The 22,360-nt window shown below is 40.2% G+C and overlaps 1 protein-coding gene across 1 annotated transcript; it reads left to right on the forward strand.

Moving 5' to 3' along the window:
• The first annotated feature begins 6,160 nt into the window (after positions 1 to 6,160).
• LOC121520107 (beta-1,4 N-acetylgalactosaminyltransferase 2-like) lies at positions 6,161 to 22,022 on the forward strand. Its single transcript, XM_041803385.1, has 11 exons — positions 6,161 to 6,289; positions 6,652 to 6,798; positions 11,152 to 11,258; positions 12,256 to 12,293; positions 13,949 to 14,015; positions 15,219 to 15,332; positions 19,255 to 19,341; positions 19,427 to 19,608; positions 19,959 to 20,102; positions 21,228 to 21,456; positions 21,542 to 22,022. Exons 1-11 carry the CDS (start codon positions 6,213 to 6,215, stop codon positions 21,733 to 21,735), a joined length of 1,386 nt encoding a protein of 461 aa, XP_041659319.1. The 5' UTR covers positions 6,161 to 6,212; the 3' UTR covers positions 21,736 to 22,022.
• Positions 22,023 to 22,360: the final 338 nt, after the last annotated feature.

The raw sequence follows: 22,360 nt of genomic DNA on the forward strand, positions 1-22,360 counted from the left end.
AACGACACGAGCCCAGTGTTGCTGAAAAGCTAGGATTTTAAAAAATCTCATAAAGACTCTTACACACGCTCCTCCGTCAAGCGCATCCGATGGGGCAGAACGAGCCAACACTACCCGCACCTAGTTGATCACAAATGGCACCTATTTCCAAAAAAGGATATATTGAGGGTTAATTTACTAAGGTGTGAAGACCAGGTAAACACTGTTTAGACAGTGTTGTATATAAATACTTTGATCATTTTAATCATACACAAACCAGTCTGATGTACAGAAAGACAGGAGAAAAAAACGCTCAAAGTGAGAGCCCCCTGGGTGGATCTCTCGGCTGATTTTTTTTAATGCGCACATGTGCCCCTAAATATTTTTTACTGTTCGGACACACCTATTTTTGGGTGCAAATTATTTTCAATGGATTTAATAACCTCCGTGATGGCTATGTGTACAAAATAGTCTGTCACTCTGTTTAAGTGTGCTAACACACAGGGCCATCGTCGTTCGAGTACGTCAAAATGACAGAAAGGCTCATAATTTTGCCATTTTCTAAAACAATTTGGCAAAGACGAAAACTTAAGTTCACGTGGAAGACATCAGTCTACACAACACATCGTCTTGTTAGCCACGGATCACTTACACTTTTACAGACTTATTAAGATCAACCACCCCTCCCTATCTCGTCTTTATTTCAGGTACTAAGTTGGAATAATACAAAAATATTGTGTCTTTTGTGGACTACATTATCCTCTCAACAAAATCCTGCTCCGTCTACCTGGCCAACTAACGTTGCTGCAAGGCTAGATTGTTCAGCTAGCTAGCTAACCTTAAGTCGCATGTAACTCTAATCCTCCTGGACATAACAACCTTAATTTCACACATAAATCAAACAGCGATAACATGGACCATAACAAGGGATAAACATTTGTTCACATAAGTCACAGTAACAATTTGTCTTACCTTTGCGAGGATATCTCTGCAAACCTTCGAAAAAGGAACAATGAGGTAGACGCCAAGCTTCACGCTGAAGAAGCAGTCTGGGTCTTTTCAAAAATATACATCCGCCAGGGTTGTCAGGTCTGTGTGACCAAACTAGCACAATGGCCAACCAGGCACGTCAACCATGTCAAGCAGGTGTGTGGAGGCGTGTGCGAACCTCTCCCTCTCACACACACACTCTCTCTCTGTCTTTCGCTCACTCTTTCCCTCTTTGTCACATAGAGAAAAGGAAATATATGACAACATTTCACTACACAAAAGGTTTTGGTCTGGCACTACTTTGTGAAATGGAGGAATACCTTTAAGTGCGTCACAGGTAGGATGTAAGAATGGGTGATACCAGTTTTTTTTTCTTTAATACAATAAGACTCAGATACCTTTTGATGTTACTTTACTGACACTGATACCTGTACTTTTGAAGAAAGAATAAAATATTGGACTATTAATCTTTAAAAGGTATACATTTCAGGCAAATAAAATGATGTATCTAGGTCATTCAGAAATGTATTTACTTCCATAAATGTGTCTTAATAACTTGAATTTAAATTTCCTTCAATTTAAAAACTTCAGTTAAATCAACATGTTTGTGCAAGCAGATAAGAAATCAAATAGATGAAAATGAGTAATTAAAACAAAAAATTAAAATATCTACAATGTAAAAAAATGCCCAATTTCTTTTCCTTTTTAAACAAAATCATATAGAGTGAATTAGAGAATTAAAGAAATACAAGTCATCAAAGATTTTCATCGAAATATTTATCTTTTTATCTTTATATGATTTGGTCTTCATACATTTTGTGGTGTTTAAATGGGGCCTTAGAATACTTTTTGTCATATCTTTTTTTTGTTTTCTATCCATCTATCTATCTATCTATCTATCTGTCTGTCTGTCTGTCTGTCTGTCTATCTATCTAAACATACACACACACACACACACACCCACACACACATATTAGTCCTATATGACCTATATATTAATTCAATATTATGACACCTAGGTAGCTCATCCCAACTCACCTGCATAACTAAACTTATTTGGGTCCTAGTTAATAAAACCAAGTTCTAGCCTGCGCTAACTTAACTCACATAGGCTCTATATGGGCCCTGTAATGTCATCTCACATAGGAAGCCCATGCCTACTTGACCCTTACACACTCCAACTGGGTCTTGTAGCCCATGTAAGGTATACATTTCAGGCAAATAAAATGATGTATCTAGGTCATTCATGGGTCCCATGTAATGACACCTGTGCCTACTTATAGACTCTTGTGGGTCCCAAATGGTGGAAGCCTTTTTACTGTACCCATATGGGTCCGATGTAATGATACCCAGTTCTACCCTGTCTGGTTAACCCCAATGGGCTCTGTATGGGTCCTGAACGGGCAACCCATGTGGCCTTTTAACGTGGGACCCATATAACTAAACCCATATGGGTCCCATCCAATAATACCCAGTTCTACCCTATGTCTTCTTAACCCACATAGGCTCTGTATGGGTCCTGAATGGGCAGCCCATGTGGGCTTTTGATGTGGGACCCATATAACTTAACCCATATGGGTCTCATCCAATAATACCCAGTTCTACCCTATGTCTTCTTAACCAACATAGGCTCTGTATGGGTCCTGAATGGGCAGCCCACATAGGCTTCCCATGTGGGGCCCAAATGTTCAAACCAATATGGGTCCCAGAAAATTTTGCCCAGTTCCAGCCTATGCCCACATGGCCCACATAGGCTCTATACCGGTCCTGCATGGTCAGCCCACATGGGCTTCCCATGTGGGTCCTACATTACAAAATCCATACAGGGCCCACACATTTTGCCCAGTTGAAGCCCATGCCCACTCCATACCCATGTAGCCCAATTGCAACCCACATGGGGCCCACATGGAAATGCTGGCTGGGTAGATCTAGCCCCATATTTTTTGGAGTGGGCGATAAGAACTGCGGGCTTTACTAACGCCAATAAATTGATATGACTTAGTTGTATATTTTAAGCATTGTACTTAATGACATTATCAAAATAACACTGAGTAAAAAAAGAAATAAATAAAGCCACAACAAGGAGGTCCAAGCTTTCTGCCAGCAACATTAAAATGACGAGTCTGGCTTTAACAATCAGATGACAGTCAGTACTTGCAAATAGCCGGAGAGGGATTCCACATTTCCTTCCAAAACAGCAGGTGCATTTTACTTTAAGTAAGGTAACAACTTATAATAAACAACCTGGTCGGAAGTCCTGTACATATATAAGGCCAGAGCACTAACATCAGAACGAGGGATCCGTCATATCTGTGGGCGTCAGCGTACGAAGTTGGCATTTTCAATGCTGTCTGCCCATATAACTCTGTTGAATGCTCACTCTTTTGCCCGCGCCAAGATGGCAGCCACGTAGACTTACCATTTGATAGTGAACACGTCATCTACGTCTTGATATCTATGGGGAAAAGGGTCTCTTGTTGTGTGAGCGCTTGTATTAAATGGCTGCTAGTGGAGTGATTAGCTCAGAATTAGCCACAGCTGCACATTTATCAAAACTGGACATTTCTTTATTAAAACAAGGGCAGAGAGCAACACTCAAAGCTTTCTGCGACAGAAAAGATGTTTTCACTCTTCTCTGGTCTGGGGCGTGTCCGGTGTATCCAGGGCCTGCTGCCGCGGTAGCTGTTAGTTCCAACTATTAACGGCTGCACACTGCGGGAAGGCGGAGTTGGATTGGCTAGATCCAACTCTCCCCACATCCATTATGTCATTGCACATGCTTCATTCAGGGCAAGTCAGAATTACGGAAGCCTGTTTCATTTATAGCACTGCAAACGGCATTCCCAGTGTCATAACTGCAGCAAATATAAGAACATTATAAATAATTCTGAATGTACAAAACCTACGAATTTCATATTTTACGTTTACTACACAAACACGCTACATTAATGCTTATTTTGAACATACAAAAACAGTCAGAAACAGGCAATATGGGACTATGCTAGCTGCTTTCTTTCTGTGGATGTTATGAGTAATAAAATTAATAAGGAAAATATCAGTTATTTGGAGTTCTTCTATTTACTTGTAGATAAATAAATAAATTACATATATATATATATATATATATATGTTAGGGCTGTCGAAATTAAGGAGTTAATGCAGATGAATCCATCATCATGATTAATCCGACTAAAATTTTTAACGCAATTAACCCATCTACAGCGCAGAATGAGTCAAAATCTCTGAAACGTCTCTGGCAACGCATTTTGGGCAGTTTGTCCAAGTAAGTTTAGCATGCCGCCGCACATACGAAAATAGGCCGTTGATCCAGTAGCAACCAACCAACTCGATATGGAAGACACTAAACAGCATGTTGGCCGTCTCAATGGAAAATTTGAGTACAAAAAAAAAACACAAGACGTAACAAAAATTTGGTCCAGTTGAATTTGTAATTGAATAGCCCCCAGTATATATATTCCCTTCTTTCTTGAGTCTGTTTGCTTATGCAAAATGAAATGCGATTAATATAGATTAAAATGAATGATACTTAATCATGATTAATCGAAATTAACCCACAGCAACCCTGTGATTAATCTGATTAAAAATTTTAATTGTTTGACCGCACTAATATATATATATATATATATATATATATATATATATATATATATATATATATATAAAATAACTTTATTCGTATAGCACTTTTAAAAACATGGATTTACAAAGTGCTTTGACAAGTGCAGAAGCAAGCAGATAAACAAAGCAACAAACCCAGACAGGAGACAAGAAGACAGAACGTGACATGTAGACAACATCAGCAGAATCCAAACATTTAAAGAAACTAACCAAAAACATGGATGAGATAGTAATTCATCAACATCAATATACATCAACAACCTAGATGTCATGTGATGCCATGCAAACTAAGACATCACAGATATCAGACATGAAACCATACTGCCACCAACTAAGACATCATGAACATCATCAGGATGCAGGCAAGACACAGACACCAAGTACCATAAAACGATTGGAACCCAGGCAACGCAGGAACCCAGCTACACAGGCTGAGACCGAGAGGACCAAAATTAAAATGTGAGAAATTAAAAGAGAAACAGTGAAATGTAGATAAGAAGGCAAAAACAGATATTAAAACAGGGTAGAACAAGCTCTAAAACTGTAAAAGCAGTAAAATTGATAAATATTATAACAGAGGTAAACAAAAGGGAAGCAGTAAAGACATAAAATCAAAAAAGTGAGGAATATAGTAATGATTAAAAACAGCCAGGGGCAAGGAAATAAAATGAAGTTGACAGGGAGTAAAGGTGAGATTAAGAGGAAATAAAACTAAAATAGATAAGAATCTGTGAGAAGATAAAACTAAATAAGAAGAAGACGACATCACATAAAAGCAACTCTATAAAAATGAGTTTTAAGAAGTGATTTCAACATATATATATATAAATGTATATATATATTCATTTACCAACAAGACAATGAGCCCAAGCATACTTCAAAGCTGTGCAGAGACTATTTGACCAAGAAAAAGGAATCTGGAGAACTGGAACTGATGGACTGGCCAAGTCAAAGTCCGGATTTGAGTCCTATTGAACACATTTGGGATTTAGTAGATTCAAAGATTAGCCAATAAATCAATCAAACAATCTGTCAATTAGTCAATCAATCAATATATCAATCAATCAATCAATCAATCAATCAATCTATTTGTCAATTAGTTAATAAAAAAATCATCCAAACAATCAATCAAGGAATCAAGGAATCAACCAGCTAATCAGCAAATAAATCAATCTATCTATCAATTAGTCAATCATTCAGTCAATCAATCAATCAATCAATTTATCAATACATCAACCAAACAGCCAATAAGTAAATATATCAATCAACTGATTAGTCTATTAGTCATTGTGTCAATTAATAAATCAACTTGTCAATTATTCAATCAATCAATTAGTCAGTCTACCAATTAATCAATCAATAAATCCGTCAGTAATTTGATCTCTGTGTAGTGACAGCAGGGATGCTAGTCTGATGGTCAAGACCCGGTCTAGGTCTGATGATATTATTAATACTCTAGAACTGTCCAGGACTGCTGTTGTGAGCAGAGCTGTGGTCTCAGTCCTTTGAGTCCAGGTTTAAATGACCTTATGGCTGTCTTTCTACAGATGACCTTTAACCTTGACCACTTGAAGGTGGGGCTATGTGCCGTCATATTCCTGGTGATGTTTTACCTGGTAATCTTCTACAACAGTTGTTCAGAAGTGACCGAGGATGTCATCCAACTCCAACAAAGACCCAGGTAAGAAGGCGGGGCTTCTCTGAGAAACGTCCTCAGTTTTCAAACAGCAAGAAAAAACAGACTAAGCCTGTGGCCCTGGTACTGTGAGGGACCAGATCAGATCTGTGGCTCTGGTACTGTGAGGGACCAGATCAGATCTGTGGCTCTGGTACTGTGAGGGACCAGATCAGATCTGTGGCTCTGGTACTGTGAGGGACCAGATCAGATGTGTGGCCCTGGTACTGTGAGGGACCAGATCAGATCTGTGGCTCTGGTACTGTGAGGGACCAGATCAGATCTGTGGCTCTGGTACTAATTGTTAAAAGAAGAAGAGCCCAGAGCACTGACAAACCTGACCAAAGTCTTAAACCTTCTCCCCACAGTACGGTTCCATCAAGGTCTGCAGCAGCAACAGCTAGACCATGCACATGTGTTAAAGGATCAATGATCTTCAAAGACCACTTTCCTGAGGAGGAGTACGCTGAGCTGGCAAGCTGGAGAGCCAAGGAGATTCAGAAGTACAAAGCCAGGTAGGGGACAGACCAGTACATGACAAGTGGGAAAGGGTTGGACATGTCCTTGTTTCTCCAGCCTCTGTTCTTTCAGCAGACATGGTCCATTAAAACCCTCTAAGACCGGTGTTGTTGTATACGGGAAGACAACTGTGTGATTAATGGTCAGGTAACTTTTGAATCATAAATCAAAGCCACTTATTAGTCTTGTCCTCTGATAGCCCTGTGTTGGATACAAGCAGCAACCTCCGGTCCTGAAAATGAAGCCAATGCGGAAGTGCAAAAAATTGCTATACCGCGAGTGTCCACTTGAGGCTGGCTGCAGGAACACCGGAAGTTCCATATGCACACATGTTAAACAGCCGGTTTTGACACTAGAAATAAACTGGTTTACAGCCTGGTTCAAAACACCAAACATGTCTCATTAGCTAGTGTCTTATTGGGCTCCCACTGTGCGGGGGGTGAATTTTTTGTACCACGATCGTTTGGATTATATTTAGGATTAAAGCTGATTGGTGCATCTCGTTTGATTGACAGATTGCTCAGCAGGCAGAGGCTCCGTTTCTGTCAACTGGAAAGCTAGCTAGCAGGCTGACAGGAAGTCGCGCTTAGTGGGCGGGCCGTTAGATTGATCCAAAGTTCGGTTGAGACCGCGATTTCAATATGGAAGCCTCCACAGATGGGCTTCAAAAACCATTTGAGCCCACCTATTCTAAGCAGACGACTGACGTCACATGGGGTTTGTCCAATTCTTTCTACAGTCTATGGTTGGTTGTCTCTCTTCCTCCCGTAGCTCCCACTGAATGTTTTCTAGTGAGCCTGCTGTTGGCCTTACTCTCCGTGGTTTTATCATTTACGGTCATGGACGAAAGTATTGGCCCCCCCCTGGAATTTTTCCAGAAAATACACCATTTCTCCCAGAAATTGTTGTAGTTACAAATGTTTTTAGTACACACATGTTTATTTCCTTTATGTGCATTAGAGCAATAGAAAAAATCCAAAGAAAAAGCCAAAATTGACATAATTTTACACAAAACTCAAAAAATGGGCTGGACAAAATGATTGTCCCCCTTTTAAAACTGTGGGTAAACCATTTTATTTCCAGCATGTGATGCTCATTTAAACTCACCTGTGGCAGTAACAGGTGCTGGCAATCTAGAAATCACACCTGAAGCCAGTTAGAAAGTCTAAAAGTTGACTCAGCCTTTGTGTTGTGTGTCTGTGTGTGTCACACCAAGCATGGAGAAGAGAAAGAGGAGCCCAGAATTGTCTGAGGACTTGAAAAGCAAAATTGTGGAAAAATATGAACAATCTCAAGGTTTCAAGATCATCTCCAGAGATCTTGAGATTCTTTTGTCCACTGTGTGTAATATAATCAAGAAGTTTATAACCATGGAACTGTGGCTAATCTCCCTGGATGTGGACGGAAGAGAAAAACTGAGAAAGAATGCAGCACAGGATAGTTGGAATGGTGGATAAACATCCTCAGTCAACTTCTACACAAATTCAGGCTGTCCTGCAGACTCAGGGTGCAAAAGTGTCAGCTGGGACCATACGTGGTCATCTGAATGAGAGGAAGCGCTATGGCAGGAGACCGAGGAGAACCCCACTGCTGACAAAGAGACATAAAAAAGCCAGACTGGAGTTTGCAAAAATGTACCTGAGTAAGCCTCAATCCTTCTGGGAGAACATTTTGTGGACAGATGAGACTAAGGTAGAGCTTTTTGGAAAAGCACGTCATTCTACTGTTTACAGAAAACAGAATGAGGCCTACAAAGAAAAGAACACAGTACCTACAGTCAAACATGGTGGAGGTTCAAGGATGTTTTGGGTTTGTTTTGCTGCCTCTGGCACTGGGTGCCTTGACTGTGTGCAAGGAATCATGAAATCTGGAGACTATCAAAAAATTTTGGGCTGCAATGTAGGGCCTAATGTCAGAAAGCTGGGTCTGGGTCAGAGGTCATGGATGTTCCAGCAGGACAATGACCCCAAACATTCCTCAAAAAGCACCAAGAAATGGTTGGAGACAAAGCTGGAGGGTTCTGAAGTGGCCAGTAATGAGTCCAGATCTAAATCCCCCTGAACACCTATGGAGAGATCTCAAAACTGCTGTTGCAAGAAGCACCCTTCAAATCTGAGAGACCTGGAGCAGTTTGCAAAAGAAGAGTGGTCCAAAATTCCAGTAGAGAGGTGTTAGAAGCTTGTTGATGGTTATTGGAAGGGATTGGTTTCAGTTACTTTTTTCCAAGGGTGTGCAACCAAATATTAAGTTGAGGGTGCAATTAATTTTGTCCAGCCTGTTTTTTGAGTTTTGTGTAAAATCATGTCAATTTTGTCTTTTTTCTTCGGATTTTTTGTGTTGCTCCAATGCACGTAAATAAAATAAACGTGTATACCAAAAATATTTGTAATTGCAACAATTTCTGGGAAAAATGGTGTATTTTCTGGAAAAATTCCAGGGGTGCCAATACTTTGGTCTATGACTATATAGTGAATTTTCTGCGCGTCCCTGCCGTAAGTGGCTAATTCTTTCCACCATGTTATCTGTTTGTATCCCACAATGCATTGTGACTGGACTGTCACAACCAATGGCAGGCTGTCCTGTCGCCATGTCATGCTTTGCAAAACAGCGTATGTGCCCAGGCTTAGAAACTGGAGAAGAGAGCCTGAATGACTGAGACACAGAGAGGCCGTGACGTGTCCTTAAAGAGTCTCTGCAGACAGGAACTGCTTAAATTAATGACTGTAATTCCCAAAAAGGCAAGCACTTTCTTTTGTTAGTGTGTGAATATGTTGAAGACTTTGTCACAGAATGATTATTGATTCACTTTTTTTTTTTTATTACTGATTCACCCCAAGAGATGAAAGAACAAGTTTGTACTAAAAATAACCTTGATCAGTAATATTTACTGTTTTCGTTTTTTTTTTTTTTTTTCAATTTTAATAAATGTGAAAACAAAACAAGTGACATAAGTGCTATACAAAAAAAAAAAAAAAAAACCAAAACAAAAAAAACCCAAATCATACCAAAAAGAGGTAAAAACTATCATTTAAGATACGGAGTAAAAGAAACGTAATGAAAGAAAAAAACAAAGGACAAAGAGTGGAAGAAAGTGAGAGAAGGAAAGAGAAAGAGAGAAATACTGGGGAATAATAATAATAAATTGACCGTTCTGTTGCTGTACCTCGTTCCTGTCTCTGACTAATGGATCAAGGTGTTCTCTGACATCAGCTGACCGTTCTGTTGCTGTACCTCGTTCGTGTCTCTGATGGATCACGGTTGATCTCTGACATCAGCTGACCGTTCTGTTGCTGTACCTCGTTCATGTCTCTGATGGATCACGGTTGTTCTCTGACATCAGCTGACCGTTCTGTTGCTGTACCTCCTTCATGTCTCTGACTGATGGATCACGGTTGTTCTCTGACATCAGCTGACCGTTCTGTTGCTGTACCTCCTTCATGTCTCTGACTGATGGATCACGGTTGTTCTCTGACATCAGCTGACCGTTCTGTTGCTGTACCTCGTTCATGTCTCTGATGGATCACGGTTGTTCTCTGACATCAGCTGACCGTTCTGTTGCTGTACCTCGTTCATGTCTCTGATGGATCACGGTTGATCTCTGACATCAGCTGACCGTTCTGTTGCTGTACCTCGTTCATGTCTCTGATGGATCACGGTTGATCTCTGACATCAGCTGACCGTTCTGTTGCTGTACCTCGTTCATGTCTCTGATGGATCACGGTTGATCTCTGACATCAGCTGACCGTTCTGTTGCTGTACCTCGTTCATGTCTCTGATGGATCACGGTTGATCTCTGACATCAGCTGACCGTTCTGTTGCTGTACCTCGTTCATGTCTCTGATGGATCACGGTTGTTCTCTGACATCAGCTGACCGTTCTGTTGCTGTACCTCGTTCGTGTCTCTGATGGATCACGGTTGATCTCTGACATCAGCTGACCGTTCTGTTGCTGTACCTCGTTCATGTCTCTGATGGATCACGGTTGATCTCTGACATCAGCTGACCGTTCTGTTGCTGTACCTCTTTCCTGTCTCTGACTAATGGATGAAGGTGTTCTCTGACATCAGCTGACCATTTACTTGCTGACTGTGATATCAGTGTCATTTTTCATGAACACTCAAAGACACAAAACTGTGTGAGTGCTGAAAACTTTTTCCTTTAAGAAAAATATCTAATTGCCACTCACAGCAGCACATAGTAGATACATACATCTGCACATGGTGAAGACAACGTGCCAAATGTCAGAGCATTCATCAGACGGGGAAGAATGCTGATTTTTTTATGTGTTATCATTAAAGACAAAAAGAGACATTAATCACTATCCCATAATTTCCTCTGTCCTTCCAACAGGACAACGTCTGTATTGTCTGAACTGCTGCTTGCTGCTCCCAACACTCCTCTGCAGTATCCCATCCAGGGCTTTAACGCAAGACCTCTGACCCCCACTCTCATACCAGGTAAGCTGCTAACAAGATGCATTTCACAAAAAAATACAAACAGGACAAAATATCCCAAGCGACAATAGAACATCAAGAAATCAAGGAGTAAAGATATGATGACATGAGGTTAAAACATGCTAAATACTAGAAAAGCACTCAGAGAGCGTAGACCTCCGCCACCCGCCCTATCTCCCAATGGTGAAGAATCTTTTATAAACATTCCTGGATTCAGACAGTTATCCGGATGACTCCCAAAATCTCATTCGCCGATTACTCCCTCCCGGTGGGGTGGAGACATGGTGAGGCAAAGCATTGGCTTCGGTACATGTGGACTGTCATGGCAGAAGCACTCATGGTCTCACCGGACGACTGAAAGTCATGGCAGAGGTTGAATATTCCTTTAGTCCTTCTAGCATTATGAGTATTGTCGCTACAATTCGCTGTCTTTCTCTGTGTTATGCTCCAACTTGTCTCCTCGGCCGGGCGTGTGTCTTACAAAGTCTATACACGCCAAAACTTTGAATAAGTTACTCATGTCCGCCATCTCCTGGTGTAAAGTGGTAACAGCGCAGACCTATCTCCCAATAGTACAGAATCCTTTAAAAAACTCCTGGATCCTGACGGTGATTTGGATCAGTCCCAAAATCTGACCAGTTCTTCCTTAGCCATTTCTGACATTCCCTGAAAATTGCATGAAAATCCATCCATGACTTTTTGAGTTATGTGCTAACATACTAACAAACTATCAAACAAACTAACAAACGCACCCGATCACATAACCTCCTTGGTGGAGGTAATAAGGGTAAAAGTAGAATCAAAGACAACAAGAGGAGATTAAGGAAAGGAAAAGGAAAAAAGGAAAGATAAAAATAAAGAATAGAACGAAGGGGTAAAAAAGGATGAAGTTAAATAAGTTAAATAGAACAGGATGAAAAAAATAAATTAGTTTTGCTGCAACTAAATCAGAGTTTGTATGCCATTTAGTGATTTTATTCTTCTGCCTTTTTCCTTGCAGGTTTGAGGCTGTTTCCAGAACAAAGAAAGAGCTACAGGGTTAGTATGATTTTATTTTTGATATAAATTTAAATCAGCATATCTACTTATACACATCACAGGTATATCGATGACATGTTTGGCACTGGCCATACTGAAAGGCAGGATTCAGTAAATCTGACTTTGAGTATCAGTGTTTGACGTTCTCAAAAAATCGAACCTACGTATTTAGTGTACTATATTGCCAAAAGTATTTGCTCACCTGCCTTGACTCGCATATGAACTTAAGTGACATCCCATTTTTAATCCATAGGGTTTAATATGACGTCGGTCCACCCTTTGCAGCTATAACAGCTTCAGCTCTTCTGGGAAGGCTTTCCAAAGGTTTAGGAGTGTGTTTATGGGAATTTTTGACCATTCTTCCAGAAGCTCATTGTGAGGTCACACACTGATGTTGGATGAGAAGGCCTGGCTCTCAGTCTCCACTCTAAATCATCCCACAGGTGTTCTATCAGGTTGAGGTCAGGACTCTGTGCAGGCCAGTCAAGTTGATCCACACCAAACTCTCTCATCCATGTCTTTATGGACCTTGCTTTGTGCACTGGTGCACAGTCATGTTGGAACAGGAAGGGGCCATCCCCAAACTGTTCCCACAAAGTTGAGAGCATGGAATTATCCAGAATCTCTTGGTATGCTGAAGCATTCAGAGTTCCTTTCACTGGAACTAAGGGGCCAAGCCCAGTTCCTGAAAAACAAGCCCACACCATAATTCCCCCTCCTCCAAACTTTACACTTGGCACAATGCAGTCAGACAAGTACCGTTCTCCTGGCAACTGCCAAACCCAGACTCATCCATCAGATTGCTAGAGGAGTGGCGGCGTGCTTTACACCACTGCATCCCACGCTTTGCATTGCACTTGGTGATGTATGGCTTGGATGCAGCTGCTCGGCCATGGAAACCCATTCCATGAAGCTCTCTACCACTGTTCTTGAGCTAATCTGAAGGCCACATGAAGTTTGGAGGTCTGTAGCCATTGACTCTGCTGAAAGTTGGCGACCTCTGTGCAATATGCACCTCAGCATCCGCTGATCCCGCTCTGTCATTTTACGTGGCCTACCACTTCATGGCTGAGTTGCTGTCGTTCCCAATCACTTCCACTTTTTTATAATACCACTGACAGTTGACCGTGGAATATTTAGGAAAGAGGAAATTTCACCACTGGACTTGTTGCATAGGTGGCATCCTATCACAGTACCATGCTGGGATTCACTGAGCTCCTGAGAGCAACCCATTCTTTCACAAATGTTTGTAGAAACAGTCTGCATGCCTAGGTGCTTGGTTTTATACACCTGTGGCCATGGAAGTGATTGGAACACCTGATTTCAATTATTTGGGCAGGTGAGTGAATACTTTTGGCAGTATAGTGTATGTTTGACTCTGTTATTAATGTATTTAGGCTAAACACATTTTCTTATGGTCCTGGTAATGCAACACTGACCCCTGACTGTTTTTTTTTTTCATATAATTTCTGACTATTTACAAAAATATCTAAGGTTAAAATGGCCAAAGTGTGTTTTTGTGGTGTTCACATTGACCTGCATGTGATGACACTATCAGTGATATAAATTCACAACGATTGTGATGAGCAGACATGGAGCTTTGTGCAGCTCTGTAAGTCCTGTGTGCTGATTTAGTTCTGGTTTGTCGACTCCAGGTAACCTTACGAGCGTCCAGAGGAGTGCTGACCACTGAAACTCCAACTGCAGATGTTGATGTTTTAGGTAAGGGTCTTCAAATGATTAAATGCAAGATATGCAAAATTAAACAGAACAAAAGAAAGATTGAGATTGGGTACCAGACCAAATAACTACAAAGCCCACCGACACTAAGCCTAACCAAGGATGCTGACCTGAGACGGAAGATCATGACACAGCTACAGTCCTGGGGGGACCGAGGCTAAGAGACTAGGGACCAACAGAATCTCTGCTGGAAGACTTGAAAGCAGCTCTGAACACAATCCCTACTGAGAGCGTCACTGATACTAACAGGCTGATTTATGCACAGCAGCACTTATCTTTGAGATGCATGGCCACGAGATTGACAGCCACATGGAGCAATCCTAGCATGGAAACAAAGGCTAGGAACAAAAATCAAGGCACCATGGAGAAAAGTACTCCAGCTAACTGAGCTACAGAGAGCAATGGTAAAGAAATTCAACAAACTGTCTTCAACTGAGGTACTGGAGACTGCCTAAAGGGATTCACAAGAGAACTAGAAGCTAGGAGAAGGAACAGAAGGTTCTCCACAGAGCCAGTGGTAGACAACAACACACCCATAGCTGAGACTGAACAATCCTGGATAGACATATGGGAGATGGAAGCATCACATAACACCAATTCCCAGTGACCAGAACAAGAGCCAGTCACATAACAGAAGCAGACATGCAGGAAGAGTCTCAAAAATGAAGATCTACACAGTACTAGGCCCTGACATGATCCACGAAGCTAACTGCTCTCCATAAACATCTGGCATCAGGCCAACCACTTCGTGAAGGTTCACCACTGTTCACAGTTTTCTCCATTTGTGGGTGATGGCTCTCAGCATGGTTAACTGGAGTCCCAAAGCCTTAGAAATGTCTCTGTAACCCTTTCAGGCTGATAGATGTCAGTGACTTTGTTTCTCATCTGTTCTTCTTTAGATGGTTCCATGTTGTGTTGGTGCCTACTTCACTTTGTCAGACTGGTTGTATTTAAGGGATTTATTCATTCAGCAGTTCTAGCGGTAATCAGGTCTGGGTGTGATTAGTCAAACTGAGCTCAGCTGTTTCAAAAATGAACATTTAAGGGATTGGTGTAAGTGAGTTAGACATTTTAAAGCATTACTGAAAGAAAAATTATCAATTGGAAAAAATATTGTATTTGCTTTTGATAGGCTTAAGTGAATGTGATAGATGTTATAGTCTAAAAGGTCCTTAATGTTTTAAGGTGACGGTAAGGAAATGCTGATGATAGAGTCTAAGAACCTTGACAGCCTCAACTACATGCTGACGAAAGTATCCTATCAGAGCATCATCTACCACGTTCACACCGGAGACCTGGGTAAGGATCACACAGTCAGTCACTCAATCAATCAATCAATCAATCAATCAATCAGTCAGGCAGTCAAGGAATCAATAAATAAATCAATTAGTCAGTCAATCAGTCAGTCAGGCAGTCAAGGAATCAATAAATAAATCAGTCAGTCAGTCAGTCAGGTAGTCAGTCAATCAGTCAGTCAGTCAGTCAGTCAAAGAATCTATCAATCAGTCAGTCAATCGGTCAATCACTCAATCAGTAAATCAGTCAGTCAATCAGTCAGTGAGTAAGTCAGTCAAAGAACCAATCAATCAGTCAGTCAGTCAGTCAAAGAATTTATCAATCAATCAGTCAGTCTGTCAGTCAGTCAGTCCGTCAGTCAGTCAGTCAGTCAGTCAAAGAATCAATGAGTCAGTCAGTCAGTCGACCAGTCAATCAATCAATCAGTCAATCAGTCAGCCAGTCACTCAGTCAAATAATCTATCAATCAATTAGTCAGTCAGTCAGTCAGTCAGTCAGTCAGTCAGTCAGTCAAAGAATTTATCAATCAATCAGTCAGTCCGTCAGTCAGTCAGTCAGTCAGTCAACCTGTCAATCAATAAATCAGTCAGTCAGTCAGTCAGTCAATCGGTCAATCAATCAATCAGTCAGTCAGTCAGTTGGTCAGTCAGTCAAAAAAATCAATCAATAAATCAATCAGTCAGTCAGTCAATCGGTCAGTCAGTCAATCAATAAGTAATGCAGTCATTCAATCAGTCATCAGTTAGTCAAAGAATCAATCATTTAATCAGTCGGTCAGTCAGTCTGTCAAATAATCAATCAATAAATCAATCAGTCAGTCAGTCAGTCAGTGAGTCAAAGAATCAAACAATCAATCAATCAGTAAGTCAGTCAGTCAGTCGGTCAGTCAGTCAGTTAGTCAGAGAATCAATCAATAAGTCAGTCAGTCAGTAACTAAATCATTATGTCAGTCAATCAGTCAGTAACTCAGTCACTCAGTCAAAAAATCAATCATTCAATCAATAAGTCAGTCAGTAAGTAACTCAATCAACATGTCAGTCAGTCAATCTGTCAGTAACTTAATCAAGTAACTCAATATGTCAATCAGTCAATCAGTCAGTCAGTCAGTCAGTAACTTAATCAAGTCAGTCAATTTGTCAATCAGTCAATCAGTCAGTCAGTCAGTCAGTAACTTAATCAAGTCAGTCAATTTGTCAATCAGTCAATCAGTCAGTCAGTCAGTCAGTCAACATTTCAGTCAGTCACTCAGTCGGCCAGTCAGTCAGTCAGTCATAGAATCAATCATTCAATTAGTCACTCCGTTAGTCAGTGAAATAGTGAGTCAGTCTCTAGTACTCTGAAAGTACATGACAACAGTACACTAGATAAAGAACAGGACAACAGTACTCTAGATGCAGTACAGGACTACAGTACTCTGGAAAAAATACAGGACAACAGTAGTCTATATAAAGTCTAGATAAAGTACAGGACAAAAGTAATCTAGATAAAGTACAGGACAAAAGTTCTCTAGATAAAGTACAGGACAAGAGAACTCTAGAAAAAGAACAGGACAACAGTACTCTAGAAAAGTACAGGAATAAAGTACAGTAGATAAAATACAAGACTATAGTACTGTACATGAAGTATAGGACAACAGTGCTCTACATAAAATACTGGAGAATAGTACCCTAGATAAAGTACAGGACGACAGTACTCTAGATAAAGAACAGGACAACAGAACTCTAGATAAAGTCCAGGACAACAGAACTCTAGATAAAGTACAGGAATAACTCACCCTAGATTATGCACAGGACAACAGTACTCTAGATAGAGTTCAGGACAACAGTACTCTAGATAAGTACAGGACAAATGTACTCTACATAAAGTATGGGACAACAGTACTCTGGATATAGTACAGGACAAATGTGCTCTAGACAGAGTAAAGGACAGCAGTATTCTGGATAAAGTACAGGACAACAGTATTCTGGATAAAGTACAGGACAACAGTGCTCTAGATAAAGTACAGGACTAAAGCACTCAATTTAAAGTACAGGACAACAGTGCTCTGGATAAATAACAGTGCTACTGTGCTCTAGATACAGTACAGGACAACAGTACTCTGGATAAAGCACAGGACAACGGTACTCTGGATGAAGAAAATGACAACAGTACTCTAGATAAAGTACAGTACAACAGTACTCTAGATAAAGTACAGGACAGCAGTACTCTCGATAAAGTACAGGACAACAGTACTCTAGATAAAGTACAGGACTAATGGTCCCTAGATAAAGAATCGAACAACAGTACTCTGGATAAAGTACAGGACTAATGTTCCCTAGATTCTGCACAGGACAACAGGACTCTGGATAAAGTACAGGACAATAGTACCCTAGATAAAGTACAGAACTAAGGTTCCATAGATAAAGGACAGGACAACAGTACTCTGGATAATATACAGGACAACAGTACACTAGATAAAGTACAGGACAACAGTACCCTAGATAAAGTACAGGACTAATGTTCCCTAGATAAAGTACAGGACAGCAGGACTCTGGCTAAAGTACAGGACAGCAGTACACTAGATAAAGTACAGGACAAAAGTACTCTGGATAAAGTACAGGAAAACAGTACACTTATTATAGTACAGGACAACAATACCCTAGATAAAGTACAGGACAATAGTACCCTAGATAAAGTACCGGACTAATGTTCCCTAGATAAAGTACAGGACAGCAGGACTCTGGATAAAGTACAGGACAACAGTACACTAGATAAAGTACAGGACACCAGTACTCTGGATAAAGTACAGGACAAAAGTACTCTGGATAAAGTACAGGAAAACAGTACACTAGATATAGTACAGGAAAACAATACCCTAGATAAAGTACAGGACAATAGTGCTCTGGATAAAGTACAGGACAACAGTACACAAGATATAGTACAGGACAACAGTACTCTATATAATGTTCAGGACGACAGAGCTCTAGAGAAAGTACATGACAACAGTACTGTGGATAAAGTAAAGGACAACAGTACTCTGGATAAGGTACAGTAATACAGTGCTCTAGTTAAAGTACATGACAACAGTACTCTAAGTAAAGTACAGGAACACTGTGCTCTGGATAAAGTACAGTGCTACAGTACTCTAGGTAAAGTACAAGACTAATGTTTCCTAGATAAAGTACAGGACAACAGTACTCTGGATAATGTGCAGGACAACAGTACACTAGATAAAGTACAGGACAACAGTACTCTGGATAAAGTACAGGACAACAGTACCCTAGATATAGTACATGACAGCAGTCCTCTAGATAAAGTACAGGACAACAGTACACTAGATAAAGTACAGGACTAATATTTCCCTCGATAAAGTACAGGACAACAGTACTTTAGATAAAGTACAGGACTAATGTACTGTAGATAAAGTACAGGACAACAGTACACTAGATAAAGAACAGGACAACAGTACTGTAGATAAAGTTCAGGACCAATGTCCTCTAGATAAAGTACAAGACTACAGTTCTCTAGATAAACTTCAGGACAACATTACTCTAGATAAAGTACACGACGACAGAATTCCAGATACATTTCAGGACTACAGTCCTCTGGATAATGTACAAGACTTCAGTACACTAGATAATGCACAGGACAGCAGTAGTCTAGATAAAGTACAGGTCTCTAGTTTTAGTGTTATTATACTTTAGTAATAGTTTTCTTTTGTACTCAAGTTTAAGTGCTTATTTATTCTAGTTTATGTACTGTTCCTCTTTTTAATACTTACTTCTGGAAACATCAATGTTCTGGTCTATAAATCAAGCCAGGTAAAAACAAATACTACCTGTGGAAATGTTAACCCCTCAGTACCCTGGAGCTCTGTCATCGTTTGAATGATGTCTCATGGTTTTCTTTTCAAATCAAGCAATTGTAATATTATTTTTGTTCATAGTGACTGTCTCATACGAACACCATAAAGTTGTGTTTCCTGTCACCATCAAATTGCCAAAAGTCCCAGTGCTTTTTGACACGGGGAAGGGTAAGGGCCAGTCACATTCAAACATCCGCATTTATCTCCAAAGAATGTCATTGTCATTTCTGTCATTGTCCCTTCTTCTTCTTAGACATCAATTCTCAAGTCACCATCACCACCAAAACGTTCATTCGCTACTATAACCTCAGGATGTTGATCAAAAGTATCCGTGGGTTCTACCCCAACATCACCATCATTATCGCAGACGACAGTTTTGAGCCACAGCCAGTGACCGGGGAGAACGTTCGACAATACATCATGCCTCCAGGCCAGGTAAACACACAGCCAATATACAAACACAGATCCACTGAATCATTAATTGACTTATTGAATAACTAATTTTTTAGTTGGTTGGTTGATTGATTGATTGACTGATAAACAATATACGTTTATAACCTTAAAAACCTCTTTAAAGGACAGGAGGGTAGAGAGAACTTGTCTCTGCTGTTGTCATCATCAGTCAATCACCAGGCTCAGAGTCACACCTGTGGGTAATCTTGAGTCAGATATTAACATAATTGTTTTTCTTTAGACTGTGGGAGGAAACAGGACTTCCTGAGACACTGTGCAAACAGGAAAGCTGCATTTGACTGACTTGAGAACAATTTAATTTTGTCTCTCAGGGCTGGTTTGCAGGCAGAAACCTGGCGGTCTCTCAGGTTATGACCAAGTACTTTCTGTGGGTGGATGATGACTATGAGTTCACAGAGAAAACAAAGATCGAGAAGATGGTTGAGGTGATGGAGGCGAACCCAGAACTGGATGTGGTGAGAATAAAATGTCTCCTATTTAAGAATTTTAGTAAGAGGAATTAAGGGAATCCGAATGTCAATGTAGACTTTGAGGAATGCAGACTCTGAAATGAGACACATGTCAAAAGTCAGTGAGGACAGTAGTCTACTCATTAAAACACCATGACTGTGAAGGATGCAGACGCTAAAATGAAAGACAACATGCCACAGGTCAGTGAGAGAAGACGCTGTAACTTTTATTGTTTCAGGTATTAGATGGTGTTTTGATTATTGATCCTTAATCATATCAGATGGTAGATTTTTATAACCTTGCAAAGCAGATGGAATCCCCAGTTTCTTTGTTTCTCACTGGTGAATCCATTTTGCAAAGCTCCCGTCTTAACCGTTCTGGCCCGGTTAGAAAGTGACAGGACCAATCAGCGACAAGGGGCAGTACTTTTGGGCAAAGTCATGATGGTGGAAGACATAAAGGTGGATGCTGCTAAAGCGGCAGTTTTATCAGAACTTGACAACATTTCTTCATTAAAAGAAGAACAAAAAACAGCATTGAGTTATTTTCTTCTATAAATGACAAAAGTCATGTACTGACATGTCTACAGTCGTCATGGTTCATGTTATGCAGTTCTCTATGGAGTCGTCTCCTTCGGTAGGGGCACAGGCGCAGCTCGGTAGTGGCTAAGTTGTGTTTTGTTGCTCTGATTGGCCCCTAAAGATGTGACAGACTGAACGTTCATCCAATCACCCGCTGAGTTTTTTTTCAAAGCTCTGCCCTTTCCCAAACACCGTCTATGCAAGGTTTTCCAGATGGATGTGTGAAACAAATCCGTGTGGCATGCCAGGTTAAAAATTTTTATTGATGATTGATGCTCTAACATATCAGATGGTAGATTTTTATTGATCATTGATGCTCTAACGTATCAGATGGTAGATATTTATTGATCATTGATGCTCTAACGTATCAGATGGTAGATATTTATTGATGATTGATGCTCTAACATATCAGACAGTGGTTTTTTATTGATTATTGATGCTCTAACATATCAGATGGTAGATATTTATTGATCATTGATGCTCTAACATATCAGACAGTGGTTTTTTATTGATAGTAATGATTTTCTTCGTCATTTCCCTTTCTCTAAGCTTGGTGGGTCAGTCACAGAGAACCGATTCTTCTTTAGTGTCATCTATGAAGAGGGAAATGAAATCGAAGGGGGCTGCCTTTACAGAAAATCAGGAGGAAGCTTCACACCCCTTCCTGGTTTCCCAGGATGTTACCTGGTCAGTGGGGTGGTTAACTTTTTCTTGGCTCGTACAGATTCTTTGCAGAAGTCAGGATTTGACCCGAGGCTCCAAAGAGTGGCTCATTCAGGTGAGTTTAAATCTTTTTTATATTTTGTCACTTCATCCAACAGAATCTGTTGTTTTCTAAAACAGATATCCGCCTCTGATCTTAGAGTACTTTATTGATGGTGCCGGCTCCCTGATGGTGGCCAGCTGCGGTGATGTCATCGTTGGCCATCAGACTACTAAAAGCAAAGAGGACGCGGCACGCTATGAACGCTACAGAAATCCAGGAAGAGATGACTGGATGTTTAAAGACAGACTTCTTTTCTATAAAAACAACCTCAAGTGTATGCACTGGGGATAAAAGGTCTTTAGGGTGGAGCAGTCATCGTTGAGCTGAGGGCAGACAGCATGTCATAGCCACCATTAGAGCCACCATTGTAACCACTCTTTTAGCCCTCTAGATCTGTCATTGGACTGGTTTATGCTTCTCTGATTATCTAACCGCCCACAGTGACCATGGTTACGTAGACAAAGATGGTGGCATCCCACGTCAGCATTAAAAATGAACTGTTTTTCAAATGATTGTTCTTTAGCTGTCCTTGTTGTTAACAGTAGTTTTAAATAATATCTTTTTTAATTTTGAAACATTGTCAGTCAACATAATTGCTTTAATCATTTAAAACATTTATCGAAAACTATGAAAAACAACATCTGACATTTGCCGCTTGAGAAGTAAAAATAATAATAACAATAATGGTAATTATTATTATTATTATTATTATTGTTGTTGTTATTATTATTATTATAATTGTATTATTATTTTCTGTGAAATAAAACACTGCAGAGCTTTAGACAGTCTTCTAGCATAATTTTGAACAAGTCAAAGAACAAATTAACACCAAGGAAAGCTTTCATTTCTTTAAAATGAGTATCTGGAGACTAGGGCATTGATGACACAAGGTAATATGCATAAGTTATCATTAATT

Source organism: Cheilinus undulatus, linkage group 13, assembly GCF_018320785.1.
Source record: "Cheilinus undulatus linkage group 13, ASM1832078v1, whole genome shotgun sequence".
In the NCBI taxonomy this organism is placed as follows: Eukaryota; Metazoa; Chordata; class Actinopteri; order Labriformes; family Labridae; genus Cheilinus; species Cheilinus undulatus.

Bases quoted from the DNA above. Each gene is read 5' to 3' on its own strand.
- LOC121520107 (XM_041803385.1), top strand. From the start codon at position 6,213: ATGTTTTACCTGGTAATCTTCTACAACAGTTGTTCAGAAGTGACCGAG. The intron at 6,799-11,151 runs GTAGGGGACAGA...TCCTTCCAACAG, and splicing joins ATTCAGAAGTACAAAGCCAG to GACAACGTCTGTATTGTCTG. The intron at 19,609-19,958 runs GTAAACACACAG...TTTGTCTCTCAG, and splicing joins ACATCATGCCTCCAGGCCAG to GGCTGGTTTGCAGGCAGAAA.